The sequence below is a fragment of the Asparagus officinalis genome, chromosome 8, assembly GCF_001876935.1.
Source record: "Asparagus officinalis chromosome 8, Aspof.V1, whole genome shotgun sequence".
NCBI lineage: Eukaryota > Viridiplantae > Streptophyta > Magnoliopsida > Asparagales > Asparagaceae > Asparagus > Asparagus officinalis.
In genome coordinates this window covers 118716890-118733134 of record NC_033801.1, presented here as the reverse complement: position 1 = coordinate 118733134, position 16245 = coordinate 118716890, and the positions used below count along the sequence as shown (strand labels likewise).

The 16245-nt window shown below is 31.2% G+C and overlaps 1 protein-coding gene, 1 long non-coding RNA gene and 1 other non-coding gene across 5 annotated transcripts; all 3 read right to left on the bottom strand.

Annotated features, from left to right (window-relative positions):
* On the bottom strand, positions 7819–9652 carry LOC109819667. The gene is made up of 3 exons (XR_002241589.1): positions 8979–9652; positions 8435–8776; positions 7819–8258 (listed from the first exon to the last, which is right to left on the bottom strand). It is a non-coding gene; the product is annotated as an uncharacterized LOC109819667 (long non-coding RNA).
* On the bottom strand, positions 9711–14329 carry LOC109819666. Of its 3 annotated transcripts, none has more exons than XR_002241588.1 (4): positions 14038–14329; positions 13861–13928; positions 13080–13138; positions 9711–10315 (listed from the first exon to the last, which is right to left on the bottom strand). XR_002241588.1 is itself a non-coding variant. In XM_020385477.1 (3 exons), the coding sequence occupies exons 1-3, from the start codon at positions 14163–14165 to the stop codon at positions 10191–10193; spliced, it is 312 nt and encodes a 103-aa protein (XP_020241066.1). In that variant the 5' UTR covers positions 14166–14329; the 3' UTR covers positions 9711–10190. The 3 variants fall into 3 exon arrangements, 1 of the variants encoding a protein (XP_020241066.1); XR_002241587.1 differs by lacking the exon at positions 9711–10315 and adding an exon at positions 11586–11633; XM_020385477.1 differs by lacking the exon at positions 13861–13928.
* Positions 14776–14847, bottom strand: TRNAW-CCA. The gene has a single exon. It is a non-coding gene; the product is annotated as a tRNA-Trp (tRNA).

Genomic DNA, 16245 nt, shown 5'->3' with positions numbered 1-16245 from the left:
TTCAACCTCAAATCTCTATATGTACATCTCTTTGTTTAGAGAAGTTTTTCTAAATATTCTCTAGCTAATTTATATTTTGTTTATCATATATAAGCTAGATTTACTTGAGTTTAATTTTTATTTTACTCATTGTTTACACTCACAACCACTTGAGCTTTAGTATTTCACATATTGTATATTTGGGTTGTGAGGTTGTTACTTTGAGTGAGCTTTCATTTTTGTTCTCATCTTGTTCAGAGAACATATCTTTATTTGAACTTATTGTTGAACACGTTATAATACACAAGAACACTTAGAGGAGTGATTGGTGAGAGATCGGGGTCAATTCCAAGAGGAGTGGGTTGGTTGTAAAGCCTAGGGAGAGGTCGTAAATCCAAACACTTGAGGAATGTGACATGGGTAGTCCAACACTTAAAAGAGTGTGTCTTGTGGGATTGACAATCGTATGAATTGTAAAAATTTAGGTGAGCTTTAAAAACCAATTGTGTAGTTATTTTGTGATAGTGGAGATTTCCTTGAGGTGAGGAGCGGAGACTTAGGTCGAGTGTTAGACCGAACTCAATAATCATATCGTTTGTTTGCGTTTGGCTTTGGCGTACTTTTCTTGTGCATATTTATATATCGCCTATTGTCTCATATGTTATCGCCCATTATTTCATTAAATATCCTTGCTTATATTCTTATATATATCATCATTTCTAAGTTAATTCATTATTAGTTTTAATTTGGCATCAATATCAGATTAGATTAGCAATTACCTTATTCTCCCCCATCTAGGGTACTTTCAAAAAGGGCTATAAGATCTTTCTCATTCATGCTTAAATTTATTTGGTTAGCTTGTTCTTTTTCTTGTTTTTATGATGTACTCAAGCCGGTGACAATTGAAAGATTTACGATTTACTCAAACCAGTGATAATTGAGGGTCATTTCTAATTAGGGCTAAGTGTTATTCATTTATGAAGAGTTAGGTTAGACGATTGGTTTCGGGTAATTTCTAGGGTGCGGTCTTTATAAGCCTACTGAATCAGATTGTGATTCAGGTGAATTCTAATCATAATGAGGAAGAGTCCCCTTCATGAGAACGAAGAGTGGATGTAGGATTTTATCCAAACCACTATAAAATCTTGTGTGTTCACTAGTTTGAATTTTCATTTTTATTTAGTTATTATTTCGGCTGCATATTTTATGTTTTAGCAAAAATCTGTAGCAAACCTTCCCCTTTATACTTGGATACTAGTTCCAACAACTTGACCTCACCTATTATAAGGAGCTGTCTGGTTTGCTAAAACGAACCTTGAAAACTGATTTCTTCTCTTGACAGAGTGTCTACATAGGACTTTTTATTTCTTTTTGTTTCTTTGTGTGGGTTTGGTTCGCGGAGAGAAGAAGGGTTTGCAGAGGCGGAAAATAGCCCACCTCAGCAAAATATCTCATCGTGATTTCTTACAAAATCGAGTGGAAAAGCCTCTAAAACCATCCTCTCGTGTCCTTTTGTCAGATATGCATTTAATTAGGAAAATCCCCCAGTTAGCTAGGGTTACCGCCAAGCCTCTCTTCGCGCCTCGGTGGTTGCTTGCGGTTTCCCCCCTTTACCATGCCTTGAATCTCAGCTGATTTCTTTCGTTTTTTGCTGGATCTCGAAAAAAGGCAGCGCCTTTCTTCCGATTGTTGTTTGATTTGGGCAAAATCAACAATTTCAGGTAAGATTTGTGAATTTTTGGATTTATAATGGTAATTTATCTTTTGATATTCGATGTTTTTTATGGGTAAATGTTTGAATCACTGTTTATATATATGGATCTGCAAATGGAAAGGGAAAAGACAAAGTTACATTCTCATGTTCCTGCTAGACAAAAATGTCATAGTTTATGAAGTAGAATCCATGTATTTGCTTTAATATGAAAAAAAAGGGGAGATGATTTCTTAATTCTTTTAGGCATTAGAAGAGAATTATTAAGGGGTATTTGACAAGAAGAGAAATTATGAATAACTGAAGCTTAATAAATTGACAAACTCTTTATTTCCAATTTGATTATCTCTGTTTGATATTATTCCATGAAAGCTTTATTTATGGTTTGTTGTGCACTTCATATTTGGTTCTGAACTTGTGAAACCTACATATATCGGTTTTAGCTACTTTATGCGTATCTGATAACAAAGGTTAAGTATGTCAAGTTAGCCTGTGAATTTTAATTCTTTTTCTAGGATTTATGGCTTCACATTTGGCTTCTCTTAAGGAGTTGCTTATGCCTTCATATTATGAAAGTTTTCTTGAAGTGACTCTTATCGAATCTTCTATATATGACCAGCATTAGTTCTAAAGTTGTTTATTTATGAATCAGAACTAGCTACATTTTCCTGTTATCTAGTTTTAGTTAGTTATCTAATTAGTGTTGTTGTCACTAATTTAATAACACATGGATGCTTGCTATGGGATTTGATTAGTAAGACGTTATTGTTTGTATCTATTTGTCATGCCAATTTGGTACATTGAAACAGATCCATTGTTTATCATAAAATTTTTAAATATTCTTACCTTTGATGATGGTGCAGATGAAGATTCACCAAAATCTTTACTTTTCTTACTTATAATTTTTTCCTGGTTAGAATTTGGTATGCAAACATTGTATTTTATTGATGTTTATGTTAGACCCTAGAGGGGGGTGATTAGGGTCTTATTCTAATCTAATCCGATTTTATGCCAATTAAAACTAATTAACAAGTTATCCTAGCAAGTATAAAATACAACAAGATATGTGAGCTAGGATAAGTGATATACACAAGGTAAACAAAATAAACAAGATAGTGGATGATATAAATAATGAGCAATGGACAATGACGACAAGAAATATAAACATAAGAGTAAGTGCGCAAAAGCAAACTCAAACACACGAAATGATCACGGAGTTCGGACCTTCCGTCCTACGTCTCCGCTCCCCACTCCCGAGGAGAAATTCACTATCACAACCGGGTTTTCTACGATCACCCGAATAACGTTTATACCTCACAGTATTGGTTTTCAACAGTCACCGATCAACGTCTACACTTCACACCTCATAATACGGTTTTCTAGCTAACCAAAAACTCTACAACACTCTCAAATAACAACAAATGATTTGTTCTCTAATATAAGGTGAGAACTCATTTAAAGCACACACTCAATTATTACAACTCTCACCAACCCAAATATACTATGTATAAAAATACAATAAGCTCAAGTGGGTGTGTGTAAACAATGAGTGAAATAAGATCTAACTCAATTAGCAAACTAGCAACAATAAGACTATAAAAATCAATAATAAAATTGCTAGAGAAAAGAGTTAGAAAAACTTCTCTATAAACACAAAGGAGAGGATAAAGAAGATTGAAGATGAATCCCTCCATTGACAACGCAAGCTTCCTCCTTTATAAACAAAAACCCCAAACTTAAAACAAACTAAACAAATTTTTAATCTTTTTTAAAACTTGTTTAAAACTCTCTCTTGGTGATAGAAAATAGTTATGGCAAATGGGTATATATAGGATAGAAGAAAACAACTCAAAAAACCCTAAAACCCCACTAAAAAACAAAGAAACAGATGTTACCATTACTGTACAATGGTCAACTGCTACAGTAATAGTGGTCGACCATACTGTAGTGCGGTCGACCACACTGTTCACAGACAGTTTCTGTTTTTTGACAGATTCTGGAATTTTGCATATCTGACTTTGTAAAATTAATTAAAAATAGTAAATCAACTCTAAAAATCATGAAATTTTGAGAGAAGGTTCTAGACATGTAGATAAATATGTTAGAATAAGAGTTTCTGAAATACCAATTCTCCGTTGAGAGAAATAATTATTTTAACACAGATATACAATTTCTGAAAAAACTGCTGAAAACATGTTTATGTAAATTCAATTGAAAATAACAAAACAACTCAAAAATTAGTAAAACTTAGAGAAATATTTTTATATATTATGATAAACATGTAAATGAAATTTTTTTCAAATCTCATTTCCCAATTGTGAAAACGCATTAGTTTTACAAAAAAATGCACGAACATGTGCACGAACATGAGCTTATTAAAAACTTGATTTTGTAGATTCAAATAAACATAACAAATTAATTCCAAAATTGATAAAACTTTGGAAAATATTTATAAACATGAAATTGAACATGTTAGAAAAAGAATTTCTCAAATTGAGTTTCCCATTTGTGAAAACTCATGTATTTTGTAAGTGTGTCCAAAACATGAAAATGTGATATACATGAAATTTGATGTTTTGAGATAAACAATATTTTGAAACCCTATGAAATAATTTTATAGACTTAATGAAATATGTATACAATGATTGTTAAATCCATAAACCAAAACTTGTGTATATATATAACTATATATATAAAAACCAAATATGTGTGTGTATATATGATTGAGCTTAAAGTACTAACACACATAATATAAAACCTAAACTAAATATACCCAAGCTTGATAGATCTTCAATGTAGCTCAACTTGGTATACTTATGGATGAAGCTAGAACTTGGATCTTCAAATTGAATTGCATAGGCTTCACTCCATAATTCCGCCAACCTCCATTTAATATGATCGTGAATGCTCGATTCCATCCATCCTCTAACTTATTGTTTGTCTACAATAAATAAGAAAACACAAATACTAGACAAACAACATTAGTGGTAAATTGTTTATTAAACATCATCAAAACAAAGAGGCTAATAGTTTATGGATTGGTACGTTTACTTAGTAGTTAGATGTTGAATCTGACAATATTTATTTGGATCAATAAATTTTCTATTGGTATTGCCCAAGGTTTTGAGCGCTCATGGTTTTAAAACCTAACTGGTTTTGTTTCTTGTAGTTGACTAAACTACTCAGTATCCATTACGTACATGTTTGATATTTCCAGGTTTGATGCGATTTTCCATGTCATATACATATTTATGACTAATCAGGCTGTTTATAGATTTTTTTTATAAGTTTCATAAGAATTTTTCGCTAATTCAAGTATGTATTTCATGAAATTATGAATAATCAAGTTATTACAAGTTTCGTTTGTTTTTTTCATGTTAAACATGTTTCGTACGATTTTTTATGTCAAACAAGTATATTTCATGTCAAATTAGGTATGCGGTTTATAATAATTAATCATGTTATTACAGGTTTCTTATGATTTTTTATGTCAAATAGATATTTATAGTGAATTTTGTAGTTTTTTTTTCATGTTACATTTGCATTTTTATTTTTCTAAGATTACCTCTCATAACGATCACAAATAAATTTATTTTTAGTAGGGGGTAAACTTACCATAGTGATCGTATACACTTTTCCATACACACTTCAATACCAACCAAACATAACAAAAGTGAGAAATATCTAATCAATAAAAGTTTTTCTTTTTTTTTTATACAAACCAAACACAAAAAAGGGAATACATAGGTTTCCCACCATGTTTTATGTGTGAACCAAACCTAAACATTTAATAGTTTAGTCTATGAGAATATGAATTTTCCGTTAATGTGCTACATAAATGTTATGTGATTCAGCTAGTTTTTAGCATAACTAGTATAATTCACATGCTTTGCACGTGGACATGTTGTTGTATTTAATATTATATTATTTAATAAATTATATATAAACATTTTACAAAATTATTTAATTGCACTATGATTAAAAAAATTTAAGTTGTACTATAATTAATACTTATACTATTATTAACATACATTTAATAGTTATTTAAATTAGCTTATTATTATATTATTGTACAATTTATTTAGGAGTATAATTATTAAATAATAATGTAATCATTAGTTTAAGTAACACTATTGATATAATTAAACTATTTATATTATTAAATATTTATGTTATGGACATATTTTATTACAATATTTATTAAATAATGGTAGTAGTTTTTAATATTATAAGACTTTATGTTGTAAAGAATATTACCTTGCTCGATAATTAATATCATCTTAGTAATAAAAAAATTGGATGGTGTAAATTAAAAATACCGTTATTTAGGAAAAGTATTCTATATAAAAATATTGGATCCTTGAAATTTATGAGACAATTACTTTCCAACAAAAAGTCAATGACTCATAGATTTTAAAAATCCAATATTTTTATATAAAGTAACTTTTCTAAATAAAAGTATTTTTAATTCATAATGTCTAATTTTTATTATTAAGATGATATTATAATATCGAAAAGGGTGATATTCCTTACAATATAAAGAATTATTAATCATAATTCATTATAAAATATTAAGAATCAACCCCTATTTTATTAAATAAATAATTTTACTATTTAATTATGATTAATAATTCTTTTATAATGAATTATGATATATTTATTAACTTTATTATAAATTATTAACATGTTCTAGCAAGTGACCAAATATTTTGGGGAAAAGAAGAGAAAAGTATATGTCTCATAAATTTCATGGATCTTAATATTTTATATAAATTAATTTTTAAAAATAAAAATATTTTTAATTTATAACGTCCAAATTTTTATTACTAAGATGATATTAATTATCGAACAAGGTAATATTCTTTGCAACATAAAGAAGTAACTCCTATTTATACTATTATTAATAATTATAATTATGTGCACTAATTTATTAAATAAAAAGACTTTTACTATTTTATATAATTAATAATTATTTATAATAAATTATCATATATTTATGAATTTTGTTATCATTATATATAATTAATAATTATTTATAATAATATATTTACAAATTTTGTTATCATTATAAATTATTAATATATTCTAGTGGATGACCAAATAATTTGAGAAAATGAAGAGGTGCATAGTTAATGAGAGGTTATAGATCATTAGTTTTATAAATAATGGTATAATTATGAGAGATAAAAAATTAAGAGGGTAAAAAGAAAAATCAAAAGTTTTGACATGAGTGTTCTCCTTTATAAGTAGTATAGATTTTTGTACGAATTCAATTTGTATAAACCAATTCCTTCAAATATATATTTTTATATAACTCTAACTCTCTACAAACTTTATTACTTTATTTATATAAAGCGTTTTTGAATAGTTGGAAACGATTTTGTTCTAAAAGGATAAACATATAGGAAGCGATTTTTTGTAGTTAAAAATCACATTAATGTATGTATGCACGACCTTAAAGAAGCTGTGTACGTTTTTCAAGATGGTATAGAAATGACTTCATTTTAAAAGGACTAGTTAGATTACACGTGCAATGCACGTGGTAAAATTTTTGATATTAATTTTAATTTTAATTATATTTATGGAAAGATTTGGTATAAATTTAAGGAATGTACACAATATGAACATAAGCTTAAAATTAAAAATGTTTGAATAATATGTTTATATTTAAGGATCAATTATGCGATATTGGAGTGGTTGTATGTACAAGTTGATTGATCAATCAAATACAATAACAAGAATATATGTAAAAGTAATGTTTGAAGATGTGGATTTAAATCCAAGCAAAATATTCTAAACTTTGTGTTTCCCTTTAGATTGATGAATTATATCGGTCATGAAGTTAACACTTTGAAATAGATTGATAAGAAAATGAACTTCCCTGTAGATAAATTTAAATCATAGTTAATTACTTAAATGTATACTCTACATAAGGTAGTACTCTATTTGAACGAAAATCAAATTCTACAGATACCATGACATATAACAAAAAGCATCATATTGTTTAGTTTATTTTCACATGAACTTGTACCTGAGGATTCATCCAAAACAAAGTTAGACAAACAACATAATTTTTTTTTCTTTCCAACTCATGTGAATATCCCAACCATAACCATGCTCATTTGCAATGCAATTGAACGATAGGAATTCATTGATCACCTAACCTTGCAATCATGCAATACTCAGCTTGTAATTTTATGAAACACTTAAAAGTTCAAAAGGACATAATTATTATATAAAACTATATCTCATTGACTCCACTCTCTCCAAAACACACATTTACATTTTTGAGTAATAACTGACAGGATCTCTAGCAGTGGTTTTTTCATCAGGTTAACCCAAAGACTTATCACGATCAAACCGTCCAGCTCTCCTTAAAGGTTGGTCAATTGCATTTTGTTTGTTTGTTGCTCCGATAACAAGAACATAACCAAGCTTCTTCTCAGATGTTTTTGGGAATCATCAGAAGACTGAGTGTGATGTTATACATCCATGCAAGTCATATGTTGTGTTACTATCCGCCGTTCCATCTCCCTTTGCAGGTTTTCTCGCTTGGAAGCAATTGCATCTATCTCATCAATGAATTACTTTATTCAGAAACACGTACAACAATAATGTGCAAACTTAAAATAAATTGATACTTGAGTCAAAAATAAGGTTCATTTGATCTTCTCAGATGCTTAAGTTAACTAAGTTAGTGACCTATTCATCATTTTATTAAAATCCCAAGACAGAAGTACTTACAGCTCTATCACAGGCCTGAGGAAAGTAGCCTTTTTTTCCAGACTATCGAGATTTTCCAGTGACTGCACGTCAGCAATAGGTATCATGTAAAAGAATACCAGAGCAAACACAGATAATGATATAAGCAGTTTTCTGATGATGAGAGAAACAAATGGTATAGCTAGATTCTTCCAGTAAACATCGCGTGGCTCTGGTGCCCAGTAAGTTAACCAGCGTGTCGGGTTCCTACTTTGCTGAGTTTGAGCACAAATAGCAGCCAGCCCATCTCGAGTCAAATGAAACAAATGCTACAGGCATGATAGCTTTTGTTTCTTTGAGAATTCTCTGACGCTCTGCTACTAACTGAACCAAAAGACAAAATAAAAGTTCAGAACAAAGCTGGAAATTAGTTTTTTTCATATGAAAATGCATCTATTAAAGGCTCAGGGTTAATCAATATGATGATGTACCTTACTCTCTCATTAACATCCATACATTAATACCCTTTGAAGTACTTATGTCTGAAGTGATGCAGGAAACTTCTTATGAAATATAATTGACTTACGTATTTGTCAATTTCCTAGATGCTTTCACTATAGTAGTCAATTGCATCCGTTCTTACACCACAAAGCCCAAGAAATCCTTTCTGACATACAAAAGAATCAGATGGATCAGTAGTAAGATTAGAAGAACTATCATGGTTAGAGGAAGATCCTCTGGATCATGGCTTTTCTCGATGAAACAGGTTTTAAGTTAAGGAACCTTTACTATATTATTGTTAAATGTGTTTGATTGGAATAATTGATAACTGATTTGTCATATATGTCATCAAAAACAGTTCAACCAATAGTTTAACATGTTAGAAATAATTATTGACTTAGTTTTCTACATGCCAAAATAGTTCTCCTCCTGTCATATTATTACATATTAAAGATTACATATTTAATATTTTAACCAATACACAATATTAAACACACACTTCAACTTCTTTGTTAAATGTGTAAAACTATATCTCAACTGTTAATTAAAGATTACATATCATTAGCCCATGACCAATACACAATACATATTAAAGATTACCACTCTAAATTATTAAAGTTTACATATTAAATATTTCAGTAAGTTAGTGCTGTTTTAAGGAATTGGTAGCTGTTCCAGTACACAAACAGTTGAGAAATGGAATTTTACTAAATAATTCAAGTGCAAAATAACACGCAGGGAATTGTCAATAAGGGAAGAGAAATATTATATTTATAAACACTATAAGGATAGTAAACTTCTCATGAGAAACAAACATAAAGCTAGTTTAGAATGCAGCAAGGCACTGTATTCAACAATCAACTCATTTGAATTATCACACAAGTGATATAATAAAACTCAAGGAGATAATTTCATGCAACTTTCAGGACAAAAAGAAGTCTAGGAGTGATGCCAAAATGATAAGCAGCTTTACATCAAAGGTATCTGATATCAGGGTATTTTCATCTTACCTGAGTTGAGGTGCTGTTAAACTAAGGGGACACCTCATCACAGAACTAATGATAAACCAAACACACATATTGACTTATAATACAAGGAATGCAATTTTATCATTTGTAACCCTATATAGGCAGGCAAGGAAAATAAACATTTATTTGTAACAAAAAGAATGTACTCCGTTGCACTCCATCCTAATAAATATGATCCAGTCATAATATGCAAACAAACAACCAAATAACAATTAAGGGGGAAGAAAGGGCCAGATGAGATTCATAACAACTTGTGCATTATTTAGTAATTAAAAGGATGCTAAGAAGCTGAAGCTCATGGATCGATCCTCTGAAGAACAGTCACATTCAAGACTTTGGTGCTCTGCTGATCGAGATTCAAATTCGGCATCAGCTTCCGGTTCTGAGTCACAATCTGAAAAATAAAAGAACTCAACTCAACTTACTTTCTAATCTCGATACAGCTGCTGTTGGAATATTTAAACCATTGTCGAAAAAATGTTAAATTATTAGGAACAATATTCTTGTACCTCTTGAAGGAAAACTGGACCACAACAAATTGGACTGTAACATATTCTAATTAGAGACATATATGCTGACAACAACCTCATCATACCATTTAACAAGGCAGAATTTTTGATATGTCAAAAAAACTAAGTTGTTGAGAAATACATGTTGTGAAGTTGATATTGAAATAAATTGAATAATTTTGATGGTAGGTGTGATATATATCCAGTCATCATTTATAGCATGTATCTTTATGTGATTTCATTCTGAAATTTTCGTATTTTGAAATTAAGCATAACACCAATGTAATTGTTTTCTCTGAGGCAATTTAAGTTCTATTCATTAGAATTTACTTTTTTTCACATTTTCGCTACAAACAAATAAGGGTTTTACAAAAAATTGTTCAGAAGCCTCTGAGGTTTTCAATACCTTCAGCATGTTCAGAAAAAAAAATCAGACATGAAGATGCTCCATATATATATAGTCTTTGGAAATAAATTATTACCTAATGAGGAAGCTTTAATATAGCTTGCAATTTCAATAGATGCATATCTTCCTGGGAGTTTCAACATAATGAAAATATGGCGAGATAACCAAACCATTGCACCAAAAATTGGTATTGTCCATTTCATGTACAATTATAGAAAATATGTTGTGAATAGACCCTTGAAGTATTGGCCGAAGTGTGGATACACCGCATAAGTGAACATTTTTTATTCTTTCAAAAGTGAAAAAATGCAAGTGCGATTCTCACCAATAAACTGTAGACTTCCTCAAACATTCTTAACGATTTTAAGAGTAGAAAGAATTTCACTTAGAGGTCTATTTGCATCAAGTAGAACTATAGTGGTTCTGCTTGTAACAAATAGAACTACGGGGTCTCTTTGCAATTAGGTGAAACTACAAGAGGTACTTTTGCAATTAACTCTCCATATTTGTGCTCCGTGAACATATGATTAACCATATTCATGTGAAAAATAAAGAGCATAGAAACCAACTATAAGAGACTCATCCTTTCTTTCTTTCTTTCTTTTTCCTTTTTCTAACAGTAAATTTATTCAAGCAATCAAGCGTTGAGAAGAGCTAGAGGCTAGAGGAACAAGGCTTCAAACCTTGTAAGAAGTTCTATAGAACTGAAATATTGTTCTTAACAAGTTTTTTAGGAATTAAGACGTCAAACTAAGAAGTTCTATGGTTTCTTTCTGCCTGGGCAGTTACTTCTCAATCTGACACAAATAAATTGGGAGAATTAATGACACCAAAATACACTATCATTGTTTGTAATCACGCTGTAGGTTAAGACCATCAAGGAGCATGCACAAATTCGCATGCTAGCACATACATATAGATGTAATTGTACAATTCATTGGTTCCAGAATTGTTGTTTCACCATGGTCTGTGTACTGTTAGAACTTATAGCAGATAGCTTTTGCAAGGTTTCTAAAAGACACATGTTCCCTTGATATTAACACATGGTCTGTGTACTGTTAGAACTTATAGCAGGTAACTTTTTCAACGTTTCTAAAAGACACCTATTCCCTTGATATTACTTTGTTATTTCGTATAGGAATCTAGTATGAGAGATTCACGACATTATTAGACTTATGAAGTTTTATCTGCATAAATAAACTGTATTACTTTCCCAGGTGCAAATTAATATCAATAGGTTTACACCGGTATGTACATATTCAAGGTAAGGCGACAACATAATATGGGTATGCAAATACCATACATCAGGAAAATCTAGATATGAATATGTTACGGAAATGCCATCATAAATATGTGTCTGCGAATGCATGCGTGTGCATGAAGTAATGTTATTTCTCTCCAACACACATGTAAGACTATAATGTTGAGAATCACAAAATCTAAGCCAATACAAAAAGTTCTGCAAGCTTGGAGATCTTAAGAGGCAACTTAGAATTGATATAGTAAAATCTTCCTCAAGCTTGTTCAAGCTGTCCTTGAACAAATTTTACTCTAGCTTACATAACTGAAGAAGCTTGAGTATAGTTGGCAAAACTCACGCTATTCCCAAGGGGCTTGATATAAAGATCTCGAAAGGTCTTTATATCAAGTATGAAACTATGCATGAATGCATATGTGCGCGACCTAAAACAACATTATTTATGTTTTAACTTAAAGCAAGCAACCTTGAATGTTACTAAAAAAAGCAAGTTTTAATGATCTTCATCATTAGCCTCAAAAAGTATCCCAAAAAAGAAGACAATTTTGAAACCCATCACACCGAGAATGCCTTTAGACACTTGCCTGACTTAGTAAAATAATTGAAACCCAGTTTGAGCAAAATTGAAGACCCATTTAAATAATTGAACTGATGTGAATAGATAAAACTCTCAAACTCGGCTAATTTTACAACCTGCATAGAAACCAACTATAAGAGACTTATCCTTTCTTTCTTTCTTTCTTTTTCCTTTTTCTAACAGTAAATTTATTCAAGCAATCAAGCGTTGAGAAGAGCTAGAGGCTAGAGGAACAAGGCTTCAAACCTTGTAAGAAGTTCTATAGAACTGAAATATTGTTCTTAACAAGTTTTTTAGGAATTAAGACGTCAAACTAAGAAGTTCTATAGAATTTTAGGAAATTATTAGATTGGAGATACTACATGTGACTAAATGATAATTAGGAGCTCGAATGATGAGAAACCTTACATTTAAGATCCGATAATCTGAAGTTCATGATCTTTTGCTCCACCAGAGACTTGTGTACTCTGCAGAACAGAACAAAGCTTCATATTCATATTCTATTAGACTAAAACAAGTTGCAATAAAGTTAATAGTATAAAGAACTAAAAAAAACTCAAATGTGTCATGTCTATCTTGAAGAAATAATGCAGCTTGACTGGAAATGACTGGGGGAGTTTGGATCACCAGTCACCAGCAATCTAAATATGTACGTTACATTGTATTGAATAAATAAGAAAACACAAAACACATAATGAAGTGGATTTTTCGATGGCTTGACCTAAATCGATTTTCCTTGAGCAACAAACAAAATCTGAATGTATCCTACAAGTCAACTGGCATTCATGTTTGTTCACTGTTATTGTACTACCTTCCAAAAAATGAATATAAACTAATTATGTAAAATCACAAGGAAATAAATCAAGAGTAGAGAAATGGTGCCTTGTTATATCATTGGATCAATCCATGTAGTGCATGCAACCATGGATGATGAAGCATCCATTGTTCTGATAGGGACATTAACTACACGGACTTTTAGACTGAAGGATTTACATGTCCACTTTACATATGATCAATAATTAAAAATTTAAAATAGGTTACAGCCAAATAAACTTGATTTAGCACACTTTTAACATGAGACAAACTGCATCTATTGTAAATTAAAGACTGTAAACCTAAAAATGAGCGTATTGTAACTATAACTTAAGTAAAATTTGAATGAAAAGCAGGTATATATTAGAATAAATACCTAATTTAAGAAAGAAATCATAACCGATACAGCTGCTGTTGGAATATTTAAACTCTTGTAGCTTGAAACTGTAGGAATTCGAAAATTAGGGCAAAATTATATCAAAATTTAAGGACTGAAGAACTAAAAGGGAGAGTTAGGGTTTTGTATAGAGGAGTGAAGACGAAGAAGAAATACCTTTGTGAATAACCAAATTCTGAAAATTGTGGAGATGAAAGCGGAAATTCTGAAGAAATACTGAGCTTTGCAAATCTCTGTAACGATTCGGCTTCGACGGAGAAGGGTAAACGATGATTAATAATCATCTTTGGAAACGCTTCGGCTTCGTCGGAGAAGGTAAAACGATCAACACTTCGGCTTCGGCGGAGAGGAAGGAGTAATGGACGTGAGAAATTTCCGAAGTTAATGTCGAATTTTCTGTATCGCTGGGAGAAATTGGTTATATTTATTTTGGTTGAAGGTTAACTTGGGGAGAGTAAAGTTTTTCAGGTACTGGCACTTTTAAAGGGTAGATAGATAAACATATAATAAGGACGCATTTGGTTAAATTTTTTTTAAACGGAAAGGAGTTGAAAGCTGACATAGTGTGTCAGAGCACTAGTTCTTTTTCTAATGCTGCTCCCCACCCATTTCACTGACATCTTCCAGCTTTCCACCCAATTTGCTCAATTTTGCAGCGTTTTGGATGGAAAGCTGTAAGTTGTCAAAAATACCCAACAATCTTCGGCAATCCAAACAGGTCCTAAGTGATTTTTTAAAGTTATAAATCACACTAGCGTATGCATGCACAGTCTTAAAGAAGCGATGCACGTTCGTAGATTGTATGGCACAACTGTGCAAATTCCGAAAACAAAGTGACTGTTTTGTTAAAATTAGAAGGAAAACATTTAAAAAAATTTACAGGATAGGGGGAATTGAACCCGACGTGAATCGAACACGCAACCTTCTGATCTGGAGTCAGACGCGCTACCATTGCGCCACGGATCCTCACATTGTTGCTATTTATTTATTTAATTATAATGATATCCATAATCCATCTGCATACTGTAGATTATCATCCCCGAACGATTCAAGAGGAAAGACTATATGCCCATAACTCGATGGTCGGAAATCCAGAGGAGTTTATATATGCACCGCCGATCGATGATTGAAACTCACAACAAAGGAGCCTCGAGAGTCCTGAATAAAATCATGCACGGAAGCCCTCCCAAGTTTTCAATATGGTATTATCAAAATAAAATATTTTTCAAAAAAAATTGAATGAATTTATAACTTTATTAATTTATTAAAATTAAAAAAATAGTATATGAAAAGTTATAAGCAAAACCAAATAGCTGCAATGGTAAATTGTAAAATTATAAAATTTTAAAATTGAACCAAACAATTTCAGCTGCAGTTACATGCAGGACGTTTGTCTCAATTGCGTGCGAGTGATACTTGCGTTGCAACTATTAGTTACAAGCTACCAAACACCCCCTAAATGCAGCTGCAATTGAAGTTGCACAAAGACCTTTGTTTTGAGCTGATGATTAATGCAGATAAGAGCATGAGTTGCAATTGCAATTTTTTTTTTAAAGTTGGAAATGGGATTAAATTGTAGCTCAACTTGTAACCTACTGTTAGCATAAGCCCAAAAAAGTTGATATTGTATGAAACAACCGCATGTAATTATAGCTACGTATATAAATTGTAAAGTTTAACTGGATGCAAGAAACTACATGCATCAGCACTTTTAGTAATTACAGTCCCATATAGCTGAAACTTACAATGAAATTACAACATTTATAATAATATATCACATGATGTCATGATGGTAATCAAGAACGGATTTATAATGGGGACAATGGGGTCATTTGTCCCCATTAACCACCTGAAAAAAATATTTAGTATTAATGTGCCCGACAATTCTCAAATATTTTTTAAATAAACACCCAAATGAGCCAAATTCACTTTGTTCACCTAGCTAACACCCAATCACTAAATTCCCTAGCTTTTTACTCTATAACCAGGACTCGCGCGCGGGACTCCTTTTGTTGCGAGTTACGATCATCAATCGGTAGGACATAAGCTCCTCCAGATTGCCGGCCGTCGAATTGTAGACATATAGTTTTCCCTCACCAAAGTTTCTAGATCTTTCCCAGATGATAATCTTGTGTTTCTCTCTCTCTCTCTCTCTCTCTCTCTATATATATATATATATATATATCCTTTTGTTGCGAGTTACGATCATCAATCGGTAGGACATAAGCTCCTCCAGATTGCCGGCCGTCGAATTGTAGACATATAGTTTTCCCTCACCAAAGTTTCTAGATCTTTCCCAGATGATAATCTTGTGTTTCTCTCTCTCTCTCTCTCTCTCTCTCTATATATATATATATATATATA